This window comes from Gymnoscopelus microlampas, assembly GCF_963454915.1.
Source record: "Gymnoscopelus microlampas genome assembly, chromosome: 6".
Classification (NCBI taxonomy): domain Eukaryota; kingdom Metazoa; phylum Chordata; class Actinopteri; order Myctophiformes; family Myctophidae; genus Gymnoscopelus; species Gymnoscopelus microlampas.
In genome coordinates, this window is record NC_139943.1 from 24106870 (window position 1) to 24128598 (window position 21729).

General features: G+C 40.8%; 1 protein-coding gene across 1 annotated transcript; it reads left to right on the forward strand.

The window, feature by feature from the left end:
* The first annotated feature begins 1133 nt into the window (after window positions 1-1133).
* LOC311046675 (transmembrane protein 263-A) lies at window positions 1134-16896 on the forward strand. The gene is made up of 3 exons (XM_084059167.1): window positions 1134-1313; window positions 2749-2881; window positions 14446-16896. Exons 1-3 carry the CDS (start codon window positions 1308-1310, stop codon window positions 14724-14726), a joined length of 420 nt encoding a protein of 139 aa, XP_083915293.1. The 5' UTR covers window positions 1134-1307; the 3' UTR covers window positions 14727-16896.
* Window positions 16897-21729: the final 4833 nt, after the last annotated feature.

Consider the following 21729-nt stretch of genomic DNA (forward strand, 5'->3'; position numbering starts at 1 on the left):
CATGCTTACTCATCTATTCTGTTCAGTGTTTGCACTTTATTTGGTCACAACTGTACCATCAGGCTTGTGCTTGAATGAAAACGTTTCACACGGATGCCTAGTAATAATAAGCCTACAGATATCAACCAAACCAGCATAATTCTGTCAGATGTGCGGGGATACTTGTTGCATGAAGAATGCCATGACTACTAGGCCTACTTATAGTCCCTGAAATAAATATATATGAATTTAATTTAACTAATCAGTGTTTGCTGAAATTCTGTGTGCATAATCTTTTATCACTGTCGATATTAAATTACAAAAGAACCCTTATAGGTCCATTTTTGGTTCCATTTGAACGCTCTTCAGAGTTATGGGAGTCCTTGAAATTAACAGGCTTGAGCATTACTTTCCCCAGATTGGTTGTTGCACCATGGGCAGTGGTGGACAAAGTACTCACATTTTTTTAATTAAGTAAACGTATCAATACCACAATGTAGGAATACTCTGTTACAAGTAAAAGTCCAGTATTCAAAACTGAATTGAGTAAAAGTACAAAAGTATTGACATCAAAATATACTTAGAGTACCAAAAGTAAAAGTACTCATTATGCAGAATGTCCCATTTCACAAATGTTGAAAATAGCAGATCTACAAGCTCACAACACGTCTCAAAGCCACGCGTTGTGAGCTTGTAGATCTGCTATTTTCAAATAGCCAATAGGGATGAAGTGGTTAATGCATGTTTTGTAATAATAATCCAAATCTACAAAGTAACTAATAACGTTTTCAAATAATTGCAGTGGAGTAAAAGTGCCATAGGCTACTTGCCTCTGAAATGTAGTTGAGTAGAAGTAAAAGTACTGAAAACTGGAAATACTCCAGCAAAGTAAAAAATACCTCAAAATTGTACTTCAGTACAGTACTTGAGTAAATGTACTTAGTTACTTTCCACCACTTGTTTCCACAGTTCCACCACTTACAATGTTGCATCCATAGAGGTATAATATAACGGTTGCATCCAGGTTGCATGATGATCACTCTATGGTTGCACCATAGCCACCGCGACGCCGTGCTGCCGCCGTGTGGTTGAAAAAGCACATTACAACCGATAGCAGATAAATATCCCTGTCGTCACTTCCGTTCATATTTTGACAGCAACATAGAGAGCTGCGATACTAAACAAACAACTGCTTTTCACCCCCATAGTATCCAGCTGTTGCTTTAGAAATCCACCTATTTTTTGAGATCGTGGAACAAGTGGAGCCGAGTTCCCGGCTGTTGGGACCGAAGAATCACCTTGTTTAAAAAAAAAAGAAGCCAAAAACAATGAAGGTGAGCAGGGGGGTTGGGGCTGGATTTTGTTTTTGTCACTGTCATAGCGATAGCTGTAGAGACAGACATAAAGCCATTGGCCTTTATTGTTGTCGATGATGATGATGATCTTGATAACATTAGCAACAACTTTTCCCCTTCATTCTCATATAGTTATGTGTGTAAATGTAAAGGAGATATTGGTGCCTTTTTAAGAATTTAAACGGAAATCCTGAAGGCTGTTGTTGCCATCATCTCAACTAAAAACGCACATACTGTTCCTCACTTGTCTGTCTGCCTCTGCCCCCCATCTTTTCAGGTTGTGATTTGTAAAATTATAACACAGGAACCTGAACATTCAGTACCTGACTTATTTCCCTCACTTATAGGAACAGTATGTATATCTATGTCTAATGCTGCAGTGTGATGATCTTTTTGCTCAGTTCTGTCAAAGCAGCCAAAAACTGTTTACTGTTTTATATATACTAATTAAATAAGATGTTATTTTCCAAAACAATGCAACTACAATTGCAAAACAACTAGGCTACTTTCTAGTTATTTTTGAATGGCCTTTCTTTTAGGTAGATAGCATAATAATATTATGCAAACTGGTCACAAGATATTTCAGAAAGAAAATGATTCTTTCTGACATATTTAGTGACCAGTAAGCAGTTGTTTGGTGTAATGTGCCACAATAAAGAATTAGGCCTAACATAAATGAATTCTAAGATTACATTGTACATGAGAGAAGTGGTAAACGTCTCATACGAAAGATAAGAGTTAGGCTCAAATGTGGAATGATCCAGTAAATATAAAATAAATGGGTACAGTCACAGTAAAGGGCAACTAACAGGTTTATGTTTTTATTTTATATTCACCGATTTACTCTTAATTAAACCTGTTTGTGAACCAGTTAGCATGGGATTCTGAGGTTCAGATGGATGATTTGTGAATTAATTGGGCAGCAATGGATCAAAGATTCAAAACATATTTAATCAGGAAGTAGCTCGGTTGTCTAGGAATCGTAAGGTTCCTGGTTCTATCCCTGCAGCTCCTCCTGACTACATGTGGAAGTGTCCTCGAGCAAGGCACTGAATCCCTAACTGCTCCAGATTAGCAGGTTGGTGTCTGGGACGGCTGTCTTAGACACTGGTGTGTGAATGTGTTCTCCATATGTGTGAAGGGGTGAATGCAACACACATTGTACATTGCGTTGGATTCATAGAGATGCTATATAAATGTACACCCTTTACCATTTAATGTTACTCCTAATAATAGTACTACTACTACTGCAGCTGCTGCTGCTAAGGTTACTAGAGGCCTATTTTAAGGTATAGAGGTAAAGTGCAAAGAGAGGATGGAGGGAATTTGATGACTGAAGATGTGTAGAGTTAATTTGCGTAATACACTATAATTGTGTACCTAGAGATGTAATTAGGAGTCTGTTCTTTTCTAGGTGCCTCATTCAGAGCAGGAGGTGGGAGAGGAGGGAGGATCATCCACTGTCGACTCTAATAACCATGACGACAGTCCAGAGGAGGTGCAGGAAGGAGAGATCCCCCCATACCTCCGAGAGGAGCCCCCAGAAGGTACACAGCTGCTCCTCGCACATCCATGTTCAGTGTTTGATAATGATGATGCATCAGTTTTTCCTGTAGAGTTCAGTGTTAATGTCAAGCAGGAGATCATGCGTTCGGATCATGCGTTCGATCATGCGTTCGACTACAACTGTGTTGTTGTTTTTTTATTTATCCTATATCAAAATTGGCTTAAGGGAGGACCGGCCGGCAGACCTCTGATGTCACGCTCATGTCACCATGACTCAGCCATAACCATATAAGGAGTTCCCAATGCAGCTACGCCCATATATGGAGTGTGTTGTCTAACCTCAATGTGTCATCATGGCATCAGGGCAAATCAGTCAGCTCCATATATGGGCATAAAAGGGACAAGGACTGACTGATACAGAGATCTCCATATATGGGCATATCAGTCGGATTGACGGTGTGACATAGGTGTGCTTTAGATAACCGCAGAGCAATCGTCCCTCCAGGCTATGGGATAAGCGTCTCACCAGGCTATCAAATGACAACTCTCCTGTCCCTCTGGCTTATGGGATGTACTGGAACTAGGAAATTTATAAATGTGACAGCAGACCACAAATCCCATAAATCACTCAGTCTCAACCACTTAAACCCTATATACTTAGTTGACCGGAGTCCCCCAGGGTTCTATACTAGGCCCCTTCCTATATTATCTCTACACTTAATAGTCTTGACGCATTGTAAGCTTATAGATCGGCTATTTTTGCTGAATGTTTGCTCCAGAATAGCAACGTGAGTGTTCATGTCTGACTCTGTGGTTAATGTTGGGACACATTCAACTCAGTGTTGGCTGTCTTATGTCCGGATTTGAGAGGACACTGGCGTCTGTTTGTTCTGAGATATTATTATTAAGTCAATCTTTAGCCCATTTTGCACAGTTTAGAGCAGTGGTTCCTAAACAAGGGGTCGGGATCCATTTTTATGGGTTGTGAGTAAAAAATGTTTTTTTCCATTTTTCGGTTTCAAGTTTTATATCAAAAGACAAAAATTATAATAATAATGTGATAAACATCCCGAGAGACGACATACAACTGGTAATCACATGCCGTGCCACTCTTTCATGGCTGTTGGTTGAAATGTAGCTGCACCCCTGGCAGACATTTGCGCTCTGCTGAGCAAAACCTTTCTAGTTGTGTAATGTTTTTGAGGTAAGATAATACCAGGTCCTCTTTATCCGCGCTGAGGTCAGGGCCATTGGTCTGAAATCATTGTGGCAAGCAACCCTATATCCCTCTTGGGAACAACACAAACAACAGTGGATGATTTGAAGAAGGTTAATGTGCTTATGGACAGCGTCATTATTATAAATGTACTCCTCCTATGTTCGACTATTCTCCATTATTTAGAATTTTGTCGCTGTCTTATGGAAACCTTGTATGTCCAAAACAGTTGCTTTACAGGAAATGGAAAAAAACAATCCGTGTTCCCACACCCGATCTACTATGAATCACCCCATTCAATGGAAAGGAATAGTCGTTAGTCACAAGCTCTTGTTAATAATTTTCATTGGTTTAATATTTATAAATCCTACAGACGGAAATAACCACGTCAACTTTAAATTTTGAAATGTTTCAAAAATCTACAAGCGCACACCGCGATGCGAGCTATTTTAGCTACTTTTGCGTGATGTTCAGCTCTTGTATGACAAAGTAATTTAACGTTCATGTATGAAAAAAGCATAGAAAATTTAAATATGGAGATACAAGTTTTCTGCCCGACAGCAACGATTTCTTTTCAATAACAAATCGCCGAACAGCAGATCTTCACTAGCAGTTACTCCCAGCTTGGTCTAGTTCTGTTCAGACAAAGCCATCACAGACAGATGACTCACAGAGGTAACGCTTCCTTAGAATAGGCAGTATCATCACTGACTATGACATGCACTATGACTATGACATGCACTATTTTCCCCGGCACAAGGTCTCTCTTCAAGCATAGGCCTAATTTATCCTTAGATGCAACATGGTGTTGCTCACCCAAAATATGTTATTAGTAATTTTCTTCATGTGGCAAAGTATTAATTAGGCTTTACTTATGTTGTCCTTAATTAATTGAGCCTTTTAGTTTCCTGTCCCCCACCACTGCTGAGGAGAATACTGGCCATCTCCATTAACTCAATATTGTTGCTGTCGCGCAGAAACCTTGTATCTCCAGGGTTCAAATTGTTATGTTTTTTTGTAAATCACTTCATCATACAAGAGTGTTGCACAAAAGTAGTGAAAATGGCAGATCTACAAGCTCATCGCGAGGCGTTGTGAGCATGTAGATCGGCTATTTATACTTTTTTTTAAATGTTTTTAAAGTGATAATAAAAAAGGAACGGTTTTGGACGTATGAGGTTTCTGCCCAGCAACGATATGTTCCCCATTCACTTTTTAGTTTTAGAACAGCATGCAGTGGAGCTTTGTGTCCACCAGAGGGAGATATTGGATAGATATTAGACAGATTTCTCTCTGTCTAAACCAAACCCTTTCCCTTTTCTTTTCTTACATAAGATGATTTGACTCACTGTGTATAAATGCATTGGGCACCTGCTTTTTAAACCTGGGAAGTAATTTCCTGAAACATGCACATTGTTTTTAACTGTGTGAGTATTAGGTGCAACAGTTAATCAAACTAATCGGTTTAATCGGTTATAATAATGATAATTGTTAAGTTAATACAATGATGATTAATCAATAATTGTATTAACTTAACGATTATGAGAGATTATTAACTTGTTTTGGGCATGTCACTATAGGCAGTCTAAAATATTTTCAGAAATAGTAAAAATTGCCGATCATTTATCACTCATTTTCTTTCTTTTCACCCCTGCTGCTTTATCTCTCCTCTCTTGGTTCTCACACCTTCCATGTTTATTTTTTAACTCCCCTCTTAAAGGTCTACCTCACGTTACCCATTTTCAACCTACCGTATCTTCTTCATATAATTGGTCCTCACTAATGCTCATCATAAGATGGCACCATTTTTGTCTACTCACTCTGTGTCTCAGAGTAGAGGAGGACTATTCAGAAACGTGCCTACATCATCGGTAGGCAGGTTTGATCATTTCAAACTTTATGTTTTTATGCTAGAACAATGGCTGCTATTTTAGCATGTTAACCTCTCAGGAAGAGAGAGGCTACAGTCTCTTAGCTTGGAATCCGCATAGATGATCTCATTGGAAGGCAGGTTTCTACCACACACACACACACACACACACACACACACACACACACACACACACACACACACACACACACACTCACACTCACACTCACACTTGTGTTGCCTTCTGTCCTCCTCACCTCTCCTCAGTTAGATGTAGTTGTTATCGTCCGGTTTGGTATCTGGGTTATGGAAATGAGCTGTCAGTCACAGAGCTGAGAGTGGGATATTTATGGGCCAGAGAACAGAAACTGCCTGGCTGTCCGACTTGCCACAAAACGTACGCTTAGTCTTAACTGTCATCAAAAAGTAACAATTAAATAATAATAATATCACTGGCTCTCAAGTCCAGTACTGGGTATCAAAACTATTGTTCTGTTATTTTTGTACTCTACCAGATAAGTTAATTGCAATCACCTGATAGGTAAAGCTCAATCTGTCCCTGATTAGACAATTGGAATCAAAACCAGTACTATGACTAGAGTTGAAGACCACTGGGTTATACTGGGTTATATGACCCATGTTTGCGTTAGTTTTCAGTGTCAGATTGATATGTAGTCTGTACAAAGCAAGACTGTTCAACTTGACATTGACATCTTTTATTGCTATTAAACATAATGAAATACATACATCACACCATTATCAAAAGGATATAACGTAAAAAAGCCAGTTGCTTGCGGTCCCTTCATATGTATGTGCAAATTATGTTGTGGTACTTCGGAGCCACATTATTCAAAATCCCATGCACATCTTGATTTGGGTCACTCTCTCATCTAGTGAGTTCTGGGATCAAGCTTGAGTATTCATCTTAGCTAATTTGTTCTGGGCGGTCTGGAGCCTAGTTCTTACAATTTTGGAGGTGCTGGTGTACCAAAAGGAACAGGCATAGAGTCAAAATGGCATTAAACCAGAGCCCCTGACAAAGTCTCCAACACATTTCTGTTCAGAAACGTGGGCATTCTCCCAAGGAATCTGACTCTCTGGTTGACCTTAGAGATAACTTTTTTTGGCCATACTTTCTCCGGATAGCCTGTCAGGCTAAATCAAGAAGAAGAGTGGCCCCAAAATACTCTCTTGGGGGACTCCGCAAGTTGGCTGAAGTGGAGAGGAGATGGTGCCGTTCACTTCCACCACTTGCTGTCGTCCCCCAAGGTATTACCTCACCCACTGTATAGAGGCACTGCTAGCTTGAACAAAAGAATATCGTGACTGACGGTATCGAACGCCTTCTGAAGGTCCATAGAACCATTCCATAATATTTACCAGCGTCGATCCCTCTTCTGATCAAATCTGTCAAGTACAACAGACAGGTGTCTGTCTGTGGAGTGTGACGTTCTGAAAGCTGATTGGAATTTGAACAGAAGATTGTTAGATGACAGGTATTCATAAATTTGCTCAAACATGATCACCTTTGACATTGAACTTAAAATGTGTTTAAAGGAATGACTGGTCAATTTGAAATCATTTGGGAAATGTCCTTGTTTTAGTGACAGCCAGGTTGATGATAAAAGTTAGACAGGGTGTGATGGCCTCTGCTGCATCCTGCAAAAACTTTGCTGGGATGTTATGCTGTCCCGTTGCCTTTACAGGCTTAAGAGCCTTGTTTTAAAAAAAAAAAAAAAACGGTATCCTCCGACACAGCAGAAAAGGAAAAAGCATCTGCCTGGACCCTATTTTCCCTATAAACACTCTGCACATGTCTCTCACCATAAGTACTGTATCTGACGGACTGGGCAACTTATCTCCTAACTTGTTTGCTATGCTGTTAAAAAACAGATTTAGACTCTTGGCTATTGGCTACACTAGCAGTGCCAGTTACAAGTGTACCTCCTATGTTTAAGTTGATGTTCTTAGCTTTAGTTTTAAACCTATTGCTGTTTCATACACTGTGGGGAGTTTGACCTGTTCTGTTTTGTGTTTTTAATCATAGTTTTGAATTCCTTAAAAACCTGCTGCTCATCCTTATTTTTTTGCGATTAATGCTGACATTTTGAGAGGCATTGCTGATTTTAATGCCTCTCAAAATGTCAGCATTAATCCAGGGCTCAGACCTTACCTTTAAACGCACAGTTTTTTTGTGGTGCCATTTCATCTACCATTTCTATACACTGATTTTAAAAGGCCCCAGGCTTTGTCCACTGACAGACATCTAAAATATACAGTATACCTTACCAGTATACCTTATCAGTATACCTTGTTACCAGGTATACTGTATCTTGGGACATTCGCCTTAATTTAGGCTGGAAGCATTTCAAAAATGTGTGAGCCAACTAGGGCTGGCACGATTATGAAATGAAAATTTTACATGACAATTAATTGTCACACAAATAATTGCGAACAAGTTTTGTGTTTTTTGACGTTGAACACTGGAACATTATGAATATTCTGCTTAGCTTTTAGGCTTTGAAGTTGCGCAGGGCAGATGACAAATAACCTACAAAGAAATGACTGACATAATTATTGAATAACTTTATACTTAAAAAAAAACATTAATAGTGGAAATAGCCGATCTACTGTACAAGCTCACAACACGTTGCATCATGACAATTATCTCAAATAATTGTGATTTATGTAATAATTGACAGGCCTAGAGCCAACACGTCTCGAGATATTACTCAACAACCGTAGTGATCGAGAGATTGCTTCCCAGCCTAGACAGGGATTCAAACCATTGCCATTTCAGCCAGTAGATTTCCGGTCAGATGACTGGCCCTCTCTCACGCCTTGAGGGAAGGTAAATAGATCTACTGTGTTGTCACATGCTGACCTCTGTCCCGTTCTGTTTTGTTCTGTTTCGCTCCTGTGCCTAGACTGTGAGCACGCCAAATCCATTTGGCATTTGGACTAAAGTTACACTGTAAAATCCTGATCTTAAAGCAATAGGACACTTTTCAATTGGTGAGATGTATCGCTCCGTTGCGCAGTTGATTAGACATTAATAACCCCAAAATAGCTCCATTTTACGATGAAACGGCTCTCAACGCTACTCTCTTTAGCACATAAACGAACGCGAAACTCTAACAAAGTGTCCTATTGCATTTATTGAACTACAAATGGAACCAAATGGAGCTGTAAGGGTCCATCTGGCTCCATTTCTACACTGTTTTGTACACTCATTATGTACACTCTTCTGAGTTGAATTAACACTGGGTGTGTATATAGGGCAGAGAAGATGGGTGAGCCTGCGTGTACATTTTGTGAGTGCTTGCTCGTTCGTACCGGTGTGTGTGTGTGTGTGTGTGTGTGTGTGTGTGTGTGTGTGTGTGTGTGTGTATTCTTGGGTGCAACACTCTTCATTATGCTGACAGAAATAGAGCAGTCAGAGCAGCGGGCTGATGTACTGGAAAATCCTGATGGATGGGCTTGTCAATGCGGGAGGATGTCTTTCCCAGGTGTTTCGCCCAGGCTGACAGGGTTTTGAGGTTAGGTTTAGGCATTATTTCTGTGAGGTTATGGTTAGGGTTAGGCATAGTGTTTGTGAGGTTATAGGGTTAGGTTTAGGCATTTAGTGAAGTTAAATGTTAGGGTTTAAGCGCAAACAGGGCAAGGAAAGAGGGAGTCGTGCGTGTGTGCGCGACTGCGCGCGTGTGTGTGTGTGTGTGTGTGTGTGTGTGTGTGTGTGTGTGTGTGTGAAAAAGAGTGCATGAATTTGGATGCATCCATCAAGTGTGCATGTTCCTAGCCATCAATAAAGACATCTGCAGGACTTAGTGAGTGACAGTCATACTACCTAATACGAATGAGTCAAATTAGTCAGTTTACACATTCACTCACTGTCATTATCACATAATCTAAGGTGAGATAAGATAAGCCTTTATTGATACTTGTAGGGAAATTCAGGTGTCATATCGGCAACAGCAGTGAGAATGAATGAAATGCATTCTGTCACTATACATCTATCGGCACGATTTGCCTGTGAATGAATATATCAATATATGTGCAGTCTTACAGTACGTACATGCATGTTGTGTCAACTCAACGATCAGTTATCCTTAACAGTCATCCGTTAAAGTTTGAGAATGTACATCCTAGTTGTCCATGTGCAACTCCATGGACTGCTAGACTACTGACTCCATGCAGGAGCAGTAGTCAAAAGTCAGTAATAGACACAGCCGGTCTCAAAGTTCTCATTAGGCCCTAATGATTAGGGTGTCAAGCTTGGTTGCGGAGCCTGGTGGCTACTGGTACAAAAGACTGGCCAATTCTCTTTGTAGTGTGCCAAGCTTGTTCAGTTTGTTGGCATCCTTTGTGTTGAAGAACCCCCCCCCCCCAAACATACCTAAGAAGATAATTTAGGCAAATGGTTAAATACAAAAGGACAGACAGATAGCACACAGACATATAATATCATATTCGAACCCGTTTTGTCCCTGATACAATGTTTCAGTACATTGCGGTTACCGGCACATTCGGACAGCCATCATGCAAACATGAAAGAACAGGAGACGGTAAAATAGAGATAATCTAACATAGGTTGTAATAAAGAGGCTTAAAGCCTGATTCATACTTAATTGCGCAACACGATGCGTATCCAAGGATAAATCTGGCTTGAGCGTCATGAAAGACAAAGGAGGACAGGGAGAAGGGACGGACAATAAACTGAAAGGAAGAAAACACGGGAGAATGAGAGAGAGAGAGAGAGACTCATAAATCCCACACTGAGTCATTCTACTCCACCGGGACACTAACCTCATTCTCCTGGCTTTGGTGGATACATAGTCTACTCTAGGTGGGTGGGTGGTCCTGTCCGTTTGTCTGTCTTTGTGTCTGTCTGTACATCTCTGTACCTCTTGTCCTCTGTGTGTTTAGTATATGTCTGTCTGTCTCTCTCTCTCTCTCTCTCTTTATATGCAGACCTACAGTATGTCTGTTGAAATAAATGGCCCTCTGTGAGCTTGTGGATGTGGAAAATGTTTGATGAAAAAACTAAACATTTGGTCACCTATAATGACATTGACATGCCCAAAATAGAGAGGCCAAAATGGTGGGTGTTTGTTAAAGTGGCTAATGAAACTTAGAAGCCTAATGTATACTTTTTTACTGGAATAAAGGTGTACGACAAAGTATAAGTTAAACTGCCATCCCGGTGGCTGTGCAGACTAATGAACATACAGTGCAGTGTACTTGGCATTGGGCACAACAGAGAGAAAGTGTTATAGAGATTATTGTAGATGCACAAATGAGAGAGGGAGACAGGGAGAAGAGAGAGACAGAGAAATGGTGTGTTCGAGGGATAAAGAAGACCAGGATGTCAGGTTTCACCATAGGAGCTTTCAGGTTGTTGACAGGAACATCTATTTTTCACCCCCCTTCCTACTTGCTTTTTCTGTCTAGCTTCCTTGCAGCCTCTTCCTCCCTCTCTCTCTCTCTCTCTCTCTCTCTCGCACGTGTGCGAGCGTGCGCTCTCACTCAGCAAGATGCAGCGGGAGGCCAGCTTGCCATCTGTACCAGCAAATGAACAGGGGATAGAGAAGTGAAGCCAGTCAGAACTAGGAGAGGTGGAAAAGGGTCAAAGAACTTAATGAGAAAGAAAGTGAGTGCAGAATTCATTTGAGAGCAGCCGCAGAGAGAGGGAGGTAATGTGGACATTGAGAGAGAGGGTGGGTAATATAGATAGATAGATAAGCAGACAGACAGACAGGTTCTAATTGAGAGATGGAGTTGCACATCTAGAGACAGACATGATCTGTAATTGGTCTGCTGAGCCAACAGTCAGAACGGATCGTGACTTCCAACAGACCTTCTGGAATGAGAGGGAGAGCGAGGTTGGAGCGGCTGTCTCTCCTCAATTCAATTCTCTCCCCTGCAGGACAGACGAGGGGGCGAGAGAGAGAGGGCGGGGTGGGGGGTAGACGGGAGACAGAAGTGCCAACCACTTTCAACTGATCTGAGGGAGAACGTGTGAGCTCAGCTGACATCCATGGCTCTCAACAGCAGAAGCACTGAGAATCATCTCATTAACACTGACACACACAAAGACGGGAGCTGATGGAGGGAAAGGACTGTCGCCTTCCACTTTCTTCACTTTCTTGTTCCCTGTTTTAATTTGTGTACCACACCACAAACTGCCTCTGCAGTTATCAGGCGTTGACACTGAATCGAGAAGGGATGGTGAGCCACGGTTGGCCTTACTTTGCAGTTGTCACGCGCCGCTTCGCCCGTCTTCCCTCCTGCAATGAAATCAGACGGTGACTAAGACGAGGCAGTGAAACGCATTGAGTGAAGTCTAGTCCCTCCTTTTTGACTTTTTGTTTTTGTTTTTGTTTTTCCACCAAATTAGATGTCCCAATTCCCAGTGTATTCTATTCTAGTCCCTTCTGACTGACTGCTACTCCTACAGTTGGTCCACAGACAAACAATCACGTGTTTCCTCCGGTACATGTGACGTTGTGTTTGTATGGACGCCCAGCCAAGCCGGAGGCACTGCAGAGTGCAGAGGAAGGATTCAAATCCCATGTTTCTGCGGTGGTGGATAGGAACTATAGCCCTGTTTTCTGTTCGCCTTGTGGCCTTCTCTCCATGAAAATTCAGCATGAGAAAAATGGTGGAATGAAGGACAGCAAGAGAGGAAGAGCTAGGACATCTATCGACCAGAACATATTGTCCCAGTTGTCCCAGTTTTTGTCTATCTGCATTACCCAAAATACCCCCAATTTATTGAATTGATGAGACGGAGAGTGGGTGAGTGTCAGAGAGAGAGGGAGAGAGAGGTAAATGACCCACTACTGTAGCTCTGTCTAAAATCTTTTGAGGTATTGATTCACGTAGAGAGAGGGGCGGATGTTAACAAATGACTGCAAGGCAGGAAAGCCTGAATCAGGTGCCATTTCACTACTTTGGTAACAAGGGAGATTTTAACCGTGTAGAAGCTTCTTCAGATGTGTTGAAGTGGTTGGTACCAACTGCTACCGACCCCACTGAAGTAGCATGATTACAGAAGTCTCTGTCCTTCCCATGATCCTGCCCCAGGCCAAGTTTCTGTACTTTTGTCCGCTTCACGTGGTTGCCTTTTATTTTACTATCCAATTGATAAATTAGTTGACTATTAGGTTTGCACTCTGTCTGTCCTTCTGTCTGGTATCTGGGACGTACAAACAGGATGTCCTCCTAAATGTCCAGCCCTAGGATGACCAAACTTTATTTTGTAGGGAAGGTGGTGTGTTGTGTACCAAATGTAGACCACTGACCCTAAAAACAAAATCGGACTACTGCACTGTTTCCCAAAAAAGTTTTATGGGTCGCAAGTAAATACCCCTTTATTTTGAGAAGTAGTGAAAATAGCAGATCTACAAGCTGTAAGCTTGTTGATCGGCTATTTTCACTAGTTTGGGTCCCGGGGAGACGAAAAATGTCTCTTTTGGGTCTCGAGCTAAAAAGTTTGGGAAGAACTGCTCTAGTGAGTGCCCTGCAATTGTTTATCTTGTTAAGTAAAAGCATTATTCAGCCGAAGGACGCATGAGTGAACAATGAATGCTCCACTACCATTGAGTTAACTTCACTAATAACTCCTTAAATGCTGCAAGGTGACTGGGCTCAGGTTGCTGAGACTGGCTGTGTAGTGTCTGTTGTGTGACTCAGCTCCAGGTGGAACTTACTGGGACATCGGGTGGAAGTTTTTAACAAGCTGATCGAGCAGGATCGGTTCTGGGTCTTGTAGCTGGATAATGAGCTGCTCTGTAAGGCTAGCGCACCAGGACTCGGTCATGTAGGAGCTTACACACACACACACACACACACACACACACACACACACACACACAGACACACACACACACACACACACACACACACACACACACACACACACACACACACACACACACACACACACACACACACACACACACACACACACACACACACACACACACACACACACACACACCAACCACTGTCCCACACGCTAGACAGCAGCCCAAACATATCAGTAAAATGATTGTACCACTATCGGCTGTAGTATTGTATTATAGTGTAATGGTATTGGCTACAGTATATACTGTATTATTAGGGAACTATCTTCCTTCCTTACGGTTTCCTTCTCTCTCTCTTTCTCTCCTTTACTCCCTCTCCTCCCTACACACACCCTCTCTCTCTCTCTCTCCCTTTCTTCGACTCTGTCATAATGTGAGTTTTCTCCCATTTCCTCTGTGTCCAATGGTTGCAAAGTCCTGTTGTGAAGGTGTTCTGATGGGAGCAGCTATATATACAAGCTGCAATCACTCTTCTATTTGCCCAATATGTGGTGACTCGGCAGTTTCTATGCCAACTATAGAATCCAGCTCAAGACACATTGTCTTCATTTTTCTGTGCTCTCTCAGCTCCTCCTCTCTCTCTAGCTTCAAATCAGTTAAAAACAAGAACAAGAAACATGTAATTCTCTCTCCTCTCTCTCCCCCTTTCAGACCTAGAAAAGGACCACCCCAAGTCAGAGGGCGGAGTTATGTGGAGAGCGGGCAGCGGCCTGTTCAGTATGACGCGCGGCGTTGTCGGGGCCACCCTGGGAGGCGTGGCCTGGGTAGGAAGTAAAAGCTTTGAGCTCACCAAGACAGCGGTGACCAGCGTGCCCTCAGCTGGCGTGGGATTGGTCAAAGGGAGTGTTTCCATGGTTACAGGAGGAGTTGGGGCGGTGGGCTCGGCGGTGGCCAGTAAAGTCACACCCAGGAAGAAGGACAAGGCTGACTGATCGCTTGATGGACAGACAGACTAATGGATGTGTGTGCGTGTGTGTGCATGCGTGTGCGTGTCTGTGAGAGAAACAGTGTGTGTGTTTGTGTGCGTGTGTATGTGCATGTGGGAGTGCTTATCCATCTTTTGAATGCATGGCTCAGAGTGTGTGTGTGTGTGCGTGTGCGTGTGCGTGTGTGTGTGTGTGTGTGTGCGTGCGTGTGCGTGTGCGTGTGCGTGTGCGTGCGCTTACCAGTGTGAGTGTGGGTTCATCACAAGGGAGTTCATTTGGGTCCATCTAATTATGGAGAAGTTTCTGATGGGAGCCCATTTATAGGCTGATTAGATTTCCTGAAATGTAAAGTTAGGCTGTGCTCTTGGGATCTGTGGTTTTCAAAGTGGCGTCCGCGCCGTGGCCCCGGGGGGAGCCACCATAGGGCACCAAGGGGGCCAATAAGAAAGGAACATGTAAATGAAAAAATAAATAAAAAAACATTCATACGATTGCTGGAAACCCTATTTTGGGTTATTGTCAAAGATCTTAAAAACAAATGTCAAACATTTGCAAAAGAAAAATCGGAAGTTTTCAAAAATAGCGTTTTGTGAGCTTGTAGACTTTTTTTTTTGTTTTTTGCCATGGGGTGCCGCAGCCAGAGGCTATGGCTATTTGGGGGTCCTTGGCATGGAAAGGTTTGGGAACCACTGCTGTCGATCAGCAGCATATTAGCATACTGGTTTCAGTGCTGGTTCGTGGCACAGCATGTTACACAACTGACTTGACTTGTTTCCATGCTGTGTGTTTGAGGAAAGTTGCAATTAAGAACAAAATATCCCAAGTGATTTCTAATTGATGATGGCAATGTACAAAGACAGAAACATTATCATTTGCGGCAAAAGTGTGCACATTTCTGCCATAAACCATTGGGACCCAGCAACTCGGGAACAAAAACATTGTGGGAAAAATGCTTTTATTTGCTGTTATTTTGGGAAATTATCTGTAATTTCCACTTTTAGCTTGGTTTGGGCCAATACATTATTCCCTTTATGGGTCCAGGTCTACTCTGTGTGTAGGATAGATTTGTGAATATACAGTATATTGGGCTAGTGACATGAAAGGGTTTGTCCTGACAACGGCCGCTGTTGTCAATATGAGTCTTAGGACCCCTGCCTGTTCACCCTGGTTGATGCACAGTCCAGAAGCTACAGTCAAATCAAATGTCCACAAATCTTTCAGTCGATCATGTTTAATGTTCAGTTTTTGTATGGATGATATCCATGATATACTCCAGTAATGTACATTATGTGCCTACATAGATACAGTACATAGATATTCTAGTTAACACTGACTTTATCAATCATAAACAGACAATTGCCGTTTTTGAATCCATGGAACGCACTCCTCTAAAGAGAAACACTGACAATAAATTGAGTCTCATTTTACTTTACCAGCCATTTGTTACAATATTGGTGGTGGGGGCGGGGGGTAGAGTTTGTAAATTATATGTAGGTTAACTGACAGATGGCCCCTTTTGAATTTTTATTAAACCAGAGTAATACTTCATACAGGACAAAATAAACTGACTCATTAGTGACTGATGCTGAGATTCATAACAATCAATTTATGAAGTAGCTGACAGTCAAATCCTAATTTATTTTTCCACCATGGCGTGTTAAGTGGCTGCGAAAGAAAAATGGGACTAAAATACAATGTATAAATGGAGCTATTCAATATGGAACTCTGGGTTTGCCAAGCTGACTACAACACAATATGGCTCCTTGTGAAATATGGCTAGCTGCACAAAATAACCACCAGATTCCTTTTTAAATGGATCTCAGTAGGGATTCCTACCCCGGTGTTTACATCATCAGCTTATGTAGTCCACAAACCTGTCGCTTGTAGTGGTGCTTATATGAAGACCAAACTATTTAGTTTGTCGATGTGTGTGCGGGTGTGTCGGCTTGGTTTGAAGGTTGTTTTCTTTTGTTTCGTTTTTTCGTCTCAACTGTTGCTGTGAATCTCCAGTTTTATCATCCTTCTCTTCATACACAGTACAAATCCTCAGTGTTTGATTTAAGTCGGAGTGTAAAAAATGAAACCGGAATTTTGTGCTTATTTAACTCTTGAGAGTGTAAACATGGACCCAAATGGACCCTGAAGGCTCCGTTTGGGGCCATGTTTACACTCAGAGTTAAATGAAGAAGACTGTGAGGATTGTACTGTATACTATACACGTGCTGCATGCCTCAGAAGTTTTTTTTGTTTTGTTTTCCAAACACAAGCTATTCTCTGTTGAACTGTGATCTTTTTTACAAGGCCACCTCGGCTTGATTTTTACGCCTTTCCCCACCCTGCTTCCCTGCTGTCTCTCTCTTTCTTTCTTCCTCCCTCTCAATTGTTTCATCGCTGTGTCCTCTCTCGCTCTCTCTCTTCCAGTTTTCTTCTGCTAGTTTTATGCCCGTGCTTGGAGACTCTGTTACAATGAAACTGGACTTTTCAAACCAATTAGATTTTGTCTATTATAGAACTATTTTTGCAAACGCGGATTATGCTGTATTCTATGAAAAAATAAATAAAAACGACTGTATTTTCCAGCCTGCTGTGGTGTCTTTTTGCGCCGTGACTCTGTAGGAGGCTAGCCGTCTATAAGAGGGTTGGTTGGTCTCTGTCTGTGTGTGTGAATTTGGCCTGAGCTAATCTCGCAAATATATTTTACATATAATACATATATAATATATTACGTATATTTGTTATTAAATTGTGATATTATCAAACACATTAGACGATCTATTTAATTAAGTTTTGACCAGGAGGAGGAATAAAACATATCCTGTCCATAACAATCTATGAGCAGAGGTGGGGATATCAAAAGCAGATGCGTGGATTCCCCCCGCCCCCTGCAGTAGGGTGCAAAATGCAATTTTGTTCACACAGGATTGATTTGTGTTGTTTTCTTTTGAAGGAGTCATAATCAAAGGAGGGTCGTCAGCAAAATCTGAGGGTGTTTTTGATAATTTGACTGAATGAAATATCCAAAAATAAGACGGTAAGACTCCACACAGTACAAGAGGTACTCTGCTTCATACAGTAGATGGCTTAGAAAAAAAGATAACGAGAGATTTTTCACCAAAGAGGTGTCAGCATAATGGACTTGGGATGTTATCTCAGGCAAACGCAGAGACACACACAGACAGACACACACACACATTCATAAACAAACCGTTTTTTCTACCTTCATCATTTCTTCTTGCAAGCTGCAAAGTCAGCAAACTTCTCACTGGTTTGCTTGCACATGCACGGCCACACAAGCACAAGTACATTTATTCATTATCAGCCACTGGCAATTATTCTTTTTCAGAAGGGCCTATGTGTTGGCTTTAACAAAACAAAGCTACAGTAGATATTAGATAACTACATAATTGCAGACAGGCACATTCAAATTTATATATATTACTCAGACACAAGCATTCATAAGTACTTGCATAACCCGCACAGAATCCATTTATGGAAAACATGGTGCCATGTCACCATGTGTGCTGGTCAGTGTCTTTGTGCACACATGTTTATTTGTCATGTTGGTGCTTAGTCTCTGGCAGTGGAGAGCATGTGTTAGACTCTGTTAGTAGTTATATCAAGGTCAAGTCCATACTTGGTCATCAGTTCACCTGGTCTTGGCTCCTGTCTCCCCAAGACAGCAAAATCCCTCATGTTCGCTTGTCACTTGAATTCCTGTTTCTGTGATGCACAGGTCCTCTAACTATAATCTGTACTCTGTATACAGCACCAGGCCTAAATGGCTTAGAGGGAAGGGAGGGTTTTGATATGGATTCATTACAGTATGAACTAGGTTGATCATCATTGTCATTATTGTATGTTTTTATATCAAATATTTTGCTTGCTACCCGTTCAGAAACTATCTATCAGTAAATGGACATCAGAGTAAATTATTTCCTGTCAATCAATGAGATATTAAATACATTTTCTGTGCTCTTTTCTGTTCTTTGTTTTGTTCAAATTTACTGCACATACTGTACCTGTTTTTTATTTGTCTACTTAATGTATTCAAAATATAGGAAATTCCCCAGCAGTCATTTTCTTAGCAGTCATTTTATGTTTAATTCTGTTAGCAGAACTTTGCACTTCCACTGTTGCACTTACTCTGGACAAAATCATCTTTGGAAAGTAAAGGGAATTGTTATCAATTAATATACTAGCATGGTATTCACAAGCACAGTATACCATTTTGTAGGTTGTACTATACTATTCAATTTATTGAATTGAATCATTGCCAGTAATATTGAAATGACATACTTATGCTGGAATGAAATAATGCAGAGTTAATGCAAACGGTGACATTCACTTTTTTTTATTGCACAGTTGTTTTTATCGTACATCTCATCATGTCAGATCATACAGAACCTTAATAGGTCAAATCATTTGGTACAAACAGATGAACATTTGCTTTATTCAAATCAACAGACATCATTCAGGACTGAGTTAAGGCCAAGATACACAGACAACAATCTATGCAATCTATCAATGATATTGTTATGTTAATAGACAAAATCAATCAAGCAGATGTAAACATGACATTTTATCCGAATTTACATTGCAGCAAATTCAACTAGACTGTTAGCCTATGGCTTGTGTCACTCAGTGTAGGTTAGTGCTAAATCACGGTGTGGGTTAATGGGAATGCTATGAAAACCTCAGCTACATGAATAAGCCTGATAAAATGTTGCAGCTCCTATACATTTATGATCAATTGTGTTTGTCAGTTGATCATTTATTTTATCTTCACTATAGCCTATTATCTTATCCACATGGATTTGATTGTGGTCATCATTGCCCACTACCCATCACTGCTTGAGGCAATACTAAACAAACTCCTTTGCCTGAAAATATTGCCCATATAGTACAATGGGCTTCATGCTGTTTAAAATGTGGGTACATTTCGAGGCAATGAAAATGGGCACTTTAACTTGCAAATCAAACATAGCTGTTATGAGATAAAATGAATGAAAGAAAAAAAAACATCACGAAACACTGCTGCTATTGGTATTGATACATGACAACAAGATGAACCATTTCCATTGCCTCACAGTGTTGCTGCTGTACTGTATATAATGGCCCTTCAGAGGGAGAGAAATTGGCCATTCACGTCTGTTCACATTACAACTAAGATTTACTTACAAAATCTATACCTATACACTCCCCCTGAAACAACACAAAAAAGACTGAGTATTGTAGGTACAGACCTCTAGCACATTTACATAACTGTGAGTGACTGTGAACTGTCCCTGTAAGAGAAATCCAAGAAAGTTCGTACAGTGTCTTGATTCTTGCGGACAGCTAAGCCTAATTCATATTCCATCGCACGACAGAGTGTGACAGAGTAAAAATGTGACTTTTACTCATCTTCAGAATGTGTCTCCTTGTGCTGTATTCTGGTCATGGTGACATCAGTAGTGACATCACCCCTGGCTCTTCAGGCAACGCGGCCTGGTGTAGTGCAAAATCTCTCCTCACAAATCATTAAGGCAGCTGTACAAATATATCAAAAATAGTTGTGCACTGACAGACTGACCAACCAATCGGGCAGTCAATCAATCAGTCAGTCAGTCAGTCAATCGATCAATAAATAAATTACTCAATAAATAGACAGGTCCTGCATTCCAAAGTAGTAAGACCATGTTTGTTCCACTGGTGGAAAATAGACAGGCGTGATCATAAGGCGGTGAAATATAGACATTTGAGACAAAGTTTTGCGGGCAAGAGAGATTAACAGTCCTTTTTCATTATACATTATACCATATCCAAGGAGTTCACTGTGTTATTCACCTAGATTTGTACCAGTCTTAGGTAATATTAATCATCTACAAGTAGAGCATGTATCACCACCTTCAAGCTAAGTCACATTTTGGGAAACCTCCAATTCCATATTGATGCACAGATCTGTTGGGTAATTTACCATCCTTCAATTTAAAAAAAAAAGTTAAACCACTAATTCATTACATGATGAATTTGAACTAATGTGAACTAATTACATTAAATCATCCATCCATTCATTCAATCATCCAATCATTCAAACATCCATCATTAAATTATCCAACTATTCAATCATACAATCATCCATTCATTAATTCAACCAATCAATTTTGAAGGACTGCGCACTTTATATATTAATCAAGGTGATTTACAATACTGGATTGCCAAGTTGTTGCATTAAAAAAACGTAAGCAAGTTTTATTGTCATCTTAATTTTGTCAGAGTTGTGTAAAACTATTTTGTTATTACATGTTTTGCAACTATGTCTTTCTACCAACATTAACATTGTATGCGTATAAACAAAACTAAGATGTTTCATGTAACCAGGCCCTTAACCACTTTCAATCTGGCGTCCCTATTTTAGGCATGTCATTATAGGTGAATATTTTCGAAAATGTTGGCTTAAGTGGTTAACTCTTTGTAGCTTCATGAATGTCAAAGCAGAGGCAAACCACATTCAATGTACTAATTGGGATCCCATATCATGGGATAAGAGAAACTCCCCAGAATATTCTGCAACTGACAACTTACAGTATGTATTCTTGGGAGTTGCTGTCATTCCATGACATAGGATCCTTTTTACTATCTTGATTTCTCTTATAGCAAGCACCCCTGTCTGGAAAATAGATGTTTTTGTAGTGCCGGCACAATGATATGGACATTTAAGGTAGTTTCTCTCTATTAGTGGTCATGAAAAGGTCAGCCTTCTTGTTCCAAAGACATCAAATTAAGATGCTGTGTCCCTGTGAAAATCCAGTCAATAGCGTAGCAGAGTTCAGAGACATAAGTTTCACCTAGGTGTCTTGCCAGGTAAATATAATTTGTTGCCTGCATAAAAAAAATGATAATTGTCTCATGACGGTGGCAATACTAGTGGTTGATCCAAACTGTACTATTACCAGAGGGGACAAGAGATTACAGTATGACTATCAGCAGCTGCAAATAATGACTTGACAAGTAATACTGGATTTATACT